Source organism: Thalassophryne amazonica, chromosome 5, assembly GCF_902500255.1.
Source record: "Thalassophryne amazonica chromosome 5, fThaAma1.1, whole genome shotgun sequence".
NCBI lineage: Eukaryota > Metazoa > Chordata > Actinopteri > Batrachoidiformes > Batrachoididae > Thalassophryne > Thalassophryne amazonica.
The window spans coordinates 6175885-6186581 of record NC_047107.1 but is presented as its reverse complement, the minus strand read 5'-3'; the positions used below and the strand labels follow the sequence as shown (position 1 = coordinate 6186581).

The window sequence follows — 10697 nt, the reverse complement described above, 5'->3', positions numbered from 1 at the left end:
CAGTCATTGTTAAATCATCTCCTGTTGCATTTATAATAAACATTTGTATTTATTTAAGTGTCTGTTTTTCTGGTTGAAATGCAGATATGAATAATCAACCAGATTTAAAAATGTACACATTTCCATGATATTTTATTTGTCTAAAAATAAATTTCCAAGGTTCCTTATGTTAAACAAGAAATCATTTCATCTGAAATAACAGGTAAGTTATGTTTTTAATTTACAGATGAAGAAAGTTTTCTAAAGAATCTTTACTATTTTAATTACAAGTGTTCTAAGGTATTGTATTGTGGGGAATTGTGTGTAGACTTTTGAGGGGAAAAAAGATTCATCCACTTTGGAATAAGGCCGTAACATAAATAAATGTGGAGTGCAGTGGTGTGAAATGCTTTCTGGATGCACTGTATATGGAATAGTTTTGATCAAGTAGCATGTTTACTGTCCAAAGTAAAGGTCAAACAATGTCGATGTTCATTGGATTCTATAACATATGTTACCCTATAACATGATAATTAAGTATGACACATGGTGCACGCTGTCCCCTTTGTAAAACCCAGTGAACTCAACCAGTAATAACAGACTCACCCCGTCACTGACATCGGTGTCCTCACAGACGGGGCTCTCCCGCTCAGTCTTTGGTACAGAAAACACCACAGGATGACCTGGTACTGCCCAGGATGACAAAATAAATAAATAAAATTATGTAAAAAAAAAAAAAAAAAAAAAAAGATTTAGTTATTGTTAATGACACTGACTACTTTCGAAAAGAGAGTTGCTGCATCCAGGTAGTGGAGGTATGCAGGGGCCTGCGGGGACAAGCTCCGCCTCCAGGCCTTTGGCGTTATGCTGCAGTACCAGCTGCTCCGCGGAGGTCAGGGCCGGGGGCACCGCCGCTCGGCCACGCCTCCTTTCCTCCGCTCGTTTCCGTTTTGCTGCACGAGGACACGTGTCAGAGGTAAAAGACTTCCCTGGACGTGATACCGAGCAAAACTCAGACTGGCTGCAACGATACCTGTTTGCAGAATATTTTTATGTTTGACCTTCACCTGCTGCCACGTCCGCCTGTAGCCGCTGTCTGACAACCTGGAAGGTCGAAAAAATGATCGAACCCGCTTCTCAAGTGTGGCGGCAAAAAAAAAAACATCAAGAGACTACGTTTTTTGTTTTTGTTTTTTTTTGGGGGGGGGGGGTAACAGTACTGTACGTACAGTGCAGCACTGTACGAGAAAAAACATCTTAATCTAGTTTTTCTTCGTTCTTACTCATTGATTGCATCTGCGATCCTCTGCCAGGCCTTCTCCCGGAGTTTGGACGCACAGGCCGTGTTGGACTTGGCGTTTAAAACGGACTTTTCTTCTTCGTACAGCTTCATGATCAGCTCCTGTTCTTTGCAGCTGAAATAATGTGCTCGCTCCTGTCTTTTCATTATTTATTACCTGCTGCAGCCACAAGACAAAACAAAACTCATTTAACAGGCAGGAAGGAAAACAGTATTATTATTATTATAGGAATGTTATTTAAAATATTTCTATTTAATATTATGACAGGAACATGAAACCAGTGTGTGAGATCCTGCACAGGTCTCACCTCCACACCGGGAAGAACTGATCCTGGAGTCGGAGTTCGATTGAGCTGGCCTGGCGGCTCGGGATATCCCAGATCTTTCAAAGCCGGATTTCTTTATCTAATCCGCGCTTGTTAACCGGAATCAAGCGAAGTGAAACCGATTCGGTGTTTGGTTACGGAACTGTTTTCACTGTCTATGACTATCCGAGCGACGGAACCGATCCAAGTTTAGCCGCTTTAATGCTGCTGAATCAACGAGCTTTGTTAACCCGGGATTATCTGAATCGGTTTAAAGCGCGTTCACGTGAAAGAGGCGGAGCTTAGACAAAGAATCGTTCATCAGACAAAACCTTCACGTGTGCACGTCTGGCTTTTTGTAAACTCGACACGTTATGTAGAATGAATATATATATATACACACACACACATACAGACACATTTGTGGGTATTGTAATCGTGAATAAACAGTTTTAAGGGGAGAGACAATTTAAAACGTTTTCCATTTTTTGTTCATTTAAATGTTTCAATATTAAGTTTTTATAGCCTTTAAATGTAGTTTATCTTTCTGGTTCTGAAATGTTTACTTTTGGTCTTTGTACACATTTATTACAGCACATTTGTAATTTGAGTGATAGATGACCGAAGCAGGATTAGATCTTGTTGGTGCCAGGACTTGTCTCCGGACGGCACAGGTCACTTCCCCAGGCGAGGCCACACCACCGTTACAGCTGGGATGACTCGGGAAGTGGACATGAAAGATCTATCCTGGGACTGGACCCAAGTGTCTTGTCCTGGGTTTGAACCAGGATTCAAACCCAGGTCTATATACTTGGCAGGACACTGAGCGACCTGCTCTGAGGACAAGGAGGCAAATTGGTTGTAGACCCAGGAGCTTAACTCTCATTAAGTCAACCTGGGTTTGATCTCCAGTCACCGTGTCCTCATAGATCTGCAATATTCCCACTCCATCCAGCTGTGACTGAGATCTGGACTTGGTTGAGACTAACCTAGCATGGACGTTAGACAGCAGAGCAGCGGTCACACGCTCACCTGCTTCACGCCGGGTGTCCAGAGACCAGCACCAGTCTGTGCAGGACTTACATCTTCTAAAAGGTGTTCATGTGGTCAAAGTCAGCAGCATCAGGTGCTTTCGTGAGCTAAAACCAGATCAAGAAACACTCTGAAGCATTCCGCATTCGTTCTTTGATAAGATTTAGAATAAGTGTGGCTCCAGTCACAGATAACCTGGAACACAAACCGAGTACTCAGAGCCCCCCCAACCCCACACACACACACACACCAGAAACACGCCAAACCGAGCTAAGAATAGTTTATTCATGTTTCAGCACTTTAAGCACTCTTGGTCCAGAGGAATGGAACTGGGTTCTGGTGCCCGTGGTAAGAGCACGAGGTAAGAAAATGTAAACTCAGAGGGGGTGTGGTCCAGGAAGGAACGGAAGTCTGGTCCCCGTTTACTCCTCATGACCCTCATAGCCATCAGGGAGAGGATTCGTGTGTGCATTGTGGAAAAGGGATTTGGTTCCATCCCCCCACGGGAAACGCTGTCAGACAAAAGAGAAGGAAATCAAACACAAAGTCTCATTCCCAGCATCTGCACTGAAACCTGAATGCTAAAAGTCAGACCTTGCTGCGCATCCGAAGGTGGGTATACGGGACAAACTCTGGTTGCTCGTGGCCATGGTCCTTCTCCTTCAGGAAGGCGTTCAACATGCACACGGCCACACCAGGCAGAGCCAGCACGAAGGTGAGGATCTTCCAGGTCCTTGCTGGGGGGGGGGGGGGAACACACACAGAGACCCAGTTAGCTTAGCAAAACAACTACAAGGAAACAAACAAACAAGCAGGGGATTAGGATTTCTTTTCACAGCCAAGAGTTTTAGTTAGCTCTAAAACAGTTCACCTGCACTAACCAAAAGACATTAGCTGAACGAGGGGAAAAAAAAAAAAGTCCCAAAGTCCCAAATCGTTGAGAAAAAGTGGACGAATGAGCCTGGACTTCTCCCGTCACTGAAGAGCGCATAAAAGACCGAAACTAACAAAAGAAAAACAAAGCTAACAGCAACCTTGATGCTTATATAAAAAAATAAATAAAAACGAAGCGACACCATGTGATCATTTCTGCAGCAAGTCTGTGCTGTCCACAGCCACCTGCAGCAGCAGTCTTGACAACATGTGCTTGCACGCGCACGTCGCAGCCAGAGACGTTGAGAAGCGAGAGAGAGAGAAAGAGAGGCTGGATGACAAACGGAATGCTGACGATACAGGAACGACACAAACAATGAGGAACCGTCAAGACAGAAAGCAAAACAGAATACGGACAAATTGAGGTTGTCAGGATTCTTTCACATGTTTCAACAGCTGGAAAATTCTGACAAAGCACCAGCTACAGAAATGAAGCTGGACGACGGTTAAACGATGTCTCCAAAAGTCAATGCAAGTCCAGATTTCTTGCTTCGTTGTCCTTCGTTAGTGCTGTGTAACCGGGGCTTTACACGCCAACACCATAAATTATAAATGCATTTAAATACACAAAAATGTTTAATATCATGATACTTATCAAGTACTGGATGTCCAATGTATCGTATCAAGTTCTGAGAAATGATACAGAGCCCCAATGCCTTGTGTTTCATTGAACTGATATGGTAATGATAACCCACTAGCCCTAACTTTACTCGCACACTAATATGGCCCTAACCCACTGCTATTCCACCCATTGATGGTAGGAACAAGAACCCATGGACGGCATGGCATAGTGGTTTGCACTGTTGCCTCACAACAAAAAGGTCGGGGATTCTCTTTCCACCTGGTCCTTCCTGTGTGGAGTTTACGCGTTCTCTCTGGGTGCTCTGACATCCTCCCACATCCAAAGACAAGCATAACAGGTGAATTGGTGACTCTAAATTGACCACAGGTGTGAATATGTTTGGCCTATACGCGTCCCTGTGATACCTGGAGTAACATGCCCCCTAAACAAACTGAAAGAAAAAGCTCAATCCGGATGGAACATTTCCCGTTCCCCCTGTAAAATGTGCAATTTTCTGATGACAGATCACGCAAATTGGTCGCAAATACACTTATTCTTGAAATAAAAACGTCCCTATCTGTAACTGACACATCGTTTTCCGTTACTTAAATCTACATACCGGAGGCAACTAGAGCGATTACGGTAACAACAAGCTCAGTCGCGGACACAACGTGGACAGTTTCCATGACAATTTGGCCGTTCTGGACAAAACAGCCCAGACACCAAAGGGTAAAAACATATTTGCCTGCGTATTTCTTAATCACTGTTAAACAGCATTTTTTTTTTCAGGTGGATTGAGTGCGATCAAGCAAGCATGCTGATCATTTGTCAACAAATTAGTACAAGCTACTTAGCGGGCACACCACATGATAGAATTCTTGCTTCAAGTACAACCAACTCGCCCTACTTGAGTGTGAAATGAAAATATATGTGTTTGTGCGTGCGTGCGTATTCTTATTATATGCAAAGGTAAGTAAATTTTCTCTCTTTCTCCACTGTAGTGAAGAAACAGTTTTGGCGCTACACGTCACACCCTCATGTACTGCATTACATAAAACCAATGCGCAACAACTCTCCATTTTGGGCGTTATTCATCTTTTGGAACCGTTACCTTCAGTGTACACATTTTCATAATTCTATCAATCTTGGGCACCGTACTGAAGAAATAATAACTCACCACAGGTGTTTGGATCTCCGTGTCTGCCATGTTTTTTCCCCCCTTTCTGGTCTGCAGAAACGAGGTGTTTTGTCCAGAATGGCCAAACTGTCACGGAACCTGCCCATTTTGTGTCCGCGATGGAGGTTGTTAAAGTAATCGTTCCAGTTGTCTCCAGCACAGAGACTTAAATAACAGAAAACAATGCAGCAGTTACTGATAGGAATGTTTCAAGAATAGGTGTATTGCGACTGATTTGAGTGACCGTTCATCATAAACTGCACATCTTACAGGGGGAATGAGAAAGTTCCATCAAGGTTGAGCTTTTCTTTCCGTTTGTTAGTGGGAAGCAGTACAGAAAGTCAATGAACACCAACAACCCACTAACTCCCAACTGTATTCACATTCTAACCTGGTCCTAACCACAGAGGGCCTATATGGTACTAGAGTCCGCAGTCGCACTAAGACATGTCCCGGCAAGGATGCGTGGTCGCCATTTTGGAACAGGGCAACTCAGTGGACAGCGCGCACAGACGCTCAAAGAATCTAGTCAAGTAACAGGTGAAAAATGCTGGAAAGTTGCCACATGTTGGCCAAAGCTACAACAGAGGAAAAGGTAAAGCAGTTTTGGTTATTCTTCAGGGTTCTCCCCAGAACTTTTTAGTACAGCGGTGCTGTTGGGAACTATCACTGTGCACAACGACAATTTAAAATGTGGGAGATTCTAGCTGTATAATTTTCAATTTGAAAAGTCTGAATTCCCAAGTCACAATATCACCAGGCTGGGGGCATTCACTTCTCTCACCTTGTCCTTGTGATTCAGATTTTGACCACCCCTCTATATTGTGAAAAAAACAAAATAAAAAAAATAAAAACAGAAAAACAAAGGTCCAGCTTTCCTCCCCGAGTCAGGCAGGTGCATTTCAGGAAAATGTCTTTATATCTGCATATATTATATCTGCATTTGTAAGCATTTCTCAGCGTGTGATGCACATTTTAGGAAAAGCAGAACAGACAGTGAAACAAACACTGCTTCATCCAATAACGAAGATTCGAAAGTGGAAGGTTCGGATTTGAGGCTGTACCAGAGAGACAAGGGGCGACGCAGTTCACTTCAAACTCTTACATTTTTTTCACGAGTGTCGAATTTGGATTCTAACGTGTGTGACGTTGCCGTTTGTGTCGCTGGACAGTATTTTAACCCCGCCGTGAGCGTACACGAGGAATGTCTCCATGACGCTTTTTTTTTTTTATTGGTGGAGCAGACTTTGGAAATCATAAATGGATGACTGTTCAGGTTTTTTTTATTCTGTGGAGCTGGTAGAGTTTATTTTTATTTTACTTTGAAAGTCTGTCTTGACATGAGACTGTTCTGTAATGGAGCAGCACGCACCACACTCGCACAGCGTGCCCCACACTAAGTTTTTGCACAGTGGAAAGCGGCTGCTGCATCAAAATTAACAGCTATCACTTAAAAAAAAAAAAAAAAAAAAAAAAAAGAATCATCATAACACAATATCACACTTATGTAAACTTTGTAATTAATCTGTGGTTCCATTTTTACATTAGCAGCATTCAAGTGTGCGCTGAGATGTTTTCCTCTAAGAAGCGCTGTCCGGAAACACTGGAAATGTTCTGATTTCAGTGCTACATGTCCTTTTAAAACACAGGAAGAATGGAAATAGTGCACACCGCTATCCAGCCCCAAAATCTCAACGTGTGCCTCGGTACCTGAAGAATTTCAAATTCCATTCTGCTGTTTTCTTCATTAAAGCCTCCCTGTTCACAGTCACAGAGGCCAGTATCATTCTTAGCCTCTGATCTGATCGATCCCACAGCAGACAGCATTGATCCAGCTGGCTGTGCAACCTGCCTCCGTATGCTGGGCGCCAGCATGCCTCCTCCCCAGACGGCCTGGCGAGCGCTGCGCCCCACACGGGCTGTGGTCCCGCCAAGATGAAAAAAAAAAAGAAAAAAATGCAGAGATCGTCCTCTGATCATCTGGCTTCTTGAAACGCTTGCATTTGTCATGGTTTGTGTCATCTGGATGTAAAGAAGCTAAAATAAAGAGCTGAAGTGTTTATGTGTAATTTCCCGCAAAAGTGGATGTGCGTGCCTTTAGATTACCACCAAGGTCCCGTTAAATCATGAGATGACACTACTTATATCGGCACTAGATGGCAGTATAACAGCGTGGCACCATTGTTTCATTGTCTGGGGAGAACCCTGTTCTTGTTACTTTTTCTGACTTAAGGTGATAAACTGGTGTAAAGCATCATACCTGTGAACCACATCTGAGGATTAGAAACCACCTGGAATTTATTCAAAGCTTAATTATTCACTACTATACAAAAACGGAGTAGTGGCTATACGCCCAACCGTTGGGTCAGTAAAGTAAATTCGCGAGCATATACTCCCAACCACAACCGACCAATGAGCGCGTTTGTAAGTTCACTTCCGATTTCAACGCGGGAGGGAAAAAAGGTGGACATTTTCTCGCCAGCTGCGGGAGGGTTTGCAGCCCATGGAGGAGCTGTGATCTAAAGTGGTTCTGTTTGGCTCATCACACCCAGGGAACAGTGTCAAAACTAATACCATCCTTAGAGCCATCAAGCAGCATTTCTTCAAAAACTGTTTTGTCGTCGTTAACAGGCTTCTGTTCAAAATGCTTATGACGTCTGTTTTCATCCATTGCGGGTTTTCACAGTAATTAAAGAGGACTCCATTAAATGTGTCAAACTACGCCACAATAGAGCCTTAAAAGGTGGTGTGAAAACATGGTGTAGATGCACAAAACATGTCAAATACACGATCACGGTTGGGCGAATGAGGCAAGGCATTATATTCATCTGCCCAATGGTTGTGCATGTAACGATCAATGTATGACTTATCTGCCCAATGGTTGGGCGAATGAGGTAAGACACTATATTTATCTGCCCAACGGTTGGGCGTATAGCCTTTGCCATACAAAAATGGATTGAATGAAGTAATGGACTGATGAGCCACTCTACCCTGAACGCAGCAGCTGATGTCTCAACTCAGCTGCTGATTTACTGTTGCTGGAACAGATTGGATCCATGTAAAATTTCAACTAAGATCTTGGAATGTGGGGTCAGAGTAAGATTAATACTTTCCTTACATAATTTAATGTAAATTAATTTTACTGGCTCAATCCAGGTCCAGGCGGTATTTTAACACATATTATGCAAACTTTTTTCATGTCCGCACTGAAAATACTTATGAAACATTTTCACATCCAGGCCCTTCGCCAACATTTTGCCCGGTTGCCAAGTGTCATGTTGCTGTGCTCTGTAGTTCTCATACGCACTGCTGATATGTGAACGCATCATAACACAGTTTGACATCACAATTGAACATGTATCCTTGACACTTTATCAGAATTTGTAAGGAAATGACACATAATGTGTGATGACTATTTACGTTAAGTTATTTTTAATTTGTGTGGGTTTTTTGTACAATACAGTCACTTGCCCAGTTCCGGATCATTGCCAGTTCCGGATCACTGCTGTAGTTTTTGCGCCGCCGTTTCTCGTAATCAGCACGAATAAGCTAATACTTGGTACCAATGGAAAGATTGATGTTTTGTCTACATACGACCACAAGCTCGACCGGATCCAGACATCCTTGTGATCAGCAGAGGAATCAAAACATCCCGGTGTCTGCGGTGTGCACGCTTTTTCTCACTGACTCATTCCTGCAAGTTTTAATGTAACGATCTCTAAAACATGTAGCAAAGGTGAGTTAGCCGTTCTGTGTTTTTGGTTCTAGAGTGGGAAAATACTTACTTGGGTAAAAAATGTCAGTGTGTTATGTCTTCATCTGTTTAATTGCTGCGCACATTTATCTCCGACGTGAAAATGTGCCGGTTGTGGATCACTGAAGCAGCAGCCTCGTGTCAGGACTGTGTTCAAAACATTCTCGGGCACAGTGTGTATCATTCTGCATTAGAAGGGCTTCAGCCAGATGCCAGGAATGAACCCAAAGTCACACAGAGTGTCGTGATCCGGACCCGGCAAAAGTGATCCATTTCTGGCAAATGTCTGCGCCACGCATAATGTGGCTTCACACTTTAAGTAGAAGCGCTGCTCCACCCAGACTTTTGCAGCTAAATAACATCCAAATACCCAATACAGTAATACACAATTAAAGGACATTCAGTTGCATTATGGCTCCGTATAGCGGGACTTTAAAAAAGGTGATCCGGAACTGGGCAGAAAGATGGAGACCACTTCCGGAAGAGCGCTGGATCTTTCTGGATACGGACCGAGGCTCTAAATTCACTGTTTCGGCTGTCCAGTGATCTTAGAAATCTCTCACTTTTAAGAGTAAAAAAACAGCAGAAACGTTACGTTCGAGCGTTTGTGTTCGAACAGGTTGCTGCTAACGCTTCTAATAATGCTGCAAGGTCACAGGAAACAGACAACACCTACAGCCAGTAAACGCTCATCTTAAAAACAGAAGCATATTTACCTGAATTCTCGCCGTGACCTGCGGCGGAGACAGCGGAGAGCTGCCGCTGAGTCTGAGCCACAGGAGCCCGGAGCAGGACTTTAGACAAACGAACCAAAGCCGCCATGACGACCTCCTGCTTCTTCTTCTTCTTCTTCTTTGGATTTTATTGGCGGTTTACAAACCAACACGGTACATGACCGCCACCACCTGGTGAGGAGTGGAGCATTACTGGATTATGACGTACATTATATGAGGATTGTGAAGATGAGGGAGGGGAATTAAAAAAATTCCCTTGAATAACCCCGTTTCCTTTAGATATGTCAGTACATGCCTCCGAGCAGGCGGTGTAACTGTAGAAAAGGAAAGTAACCTTTTAGTGTTAATCTGCTCTGTCCCAGTGTTCTGACATCGTCTCGGAATTCTTCTCTGTCTGTCTGCTTGTCACTCCAGTAACACTTTGCTCCACCGTGTCCCTCCCGCTGCACCTCAACACTGACTGCTTTTATGTTTTCCAGTGATAGTCAGGGTCAGAATCAGAAAAAGGGGCTTCAATAAAGATCTTCAGGCATTTTTGAGTAAAAGTTGGCAAGCAACTTTTTCTAAAATGTATTTTTTGTGCTGAATCCATTTTTGCTGTTTGCCAAGCTGTACCTCCCCCGTGGAACCCAGTAGGGGGCGCTTTTTGTAAAAAAAAAAAATTGACTTTTTCCATTATTTGAGTATAAAACCTGTACATTTTCAAAAAGTGAAATTGTAGAAAGTTGCATATATCCCTTAGCTAGATTGGTACCAAATTTGGCTTTAATTGGATGAAAGAAACTCTCAAAACAGACCTTGAGGTAATGTACAAATTACCAATTTCCATGATAAAATAAAACTCGAATAACTCCAGTAGTTTTTGAGCTAGAATCATGTTCTATACCTTAAACTGTTTGGTCAGAGATGGTCACATGACAT

At 43.2% G+C, this 10697-nt stretch overlaps 1 protein-coding gene across 1 annotated transcript; it reads right to left on the bottom strand.

Moving 5' to 3' along the window:
• Positions 1-2999: 2999 nt before the first annotated feature.
• Positions 3000-9904, bottom strand: LOC117509734 (cytochrome c oxidase subunit 6A, mitochondrial-like). The gene is made up of 3 exons (XM_034169445.1): positions 9759-9904; positions 3211-3353; positions 3000-3128 (listed from the first exon to the last, which is right to left on the bottom strand). The coding sequence occupies exons 1-3, from the start codon at positions 9862-9864 to the stop codon at positions 3039-3041; spliced, it is 339 nt and encodes a 112-aa protein (XP_034025336.1). The 5' UTR covers positions 9865-9904; the 3' UTR covers positions 3000-3038.
• Positions 9905-10697: the final 793 nt, after the last annotated feature.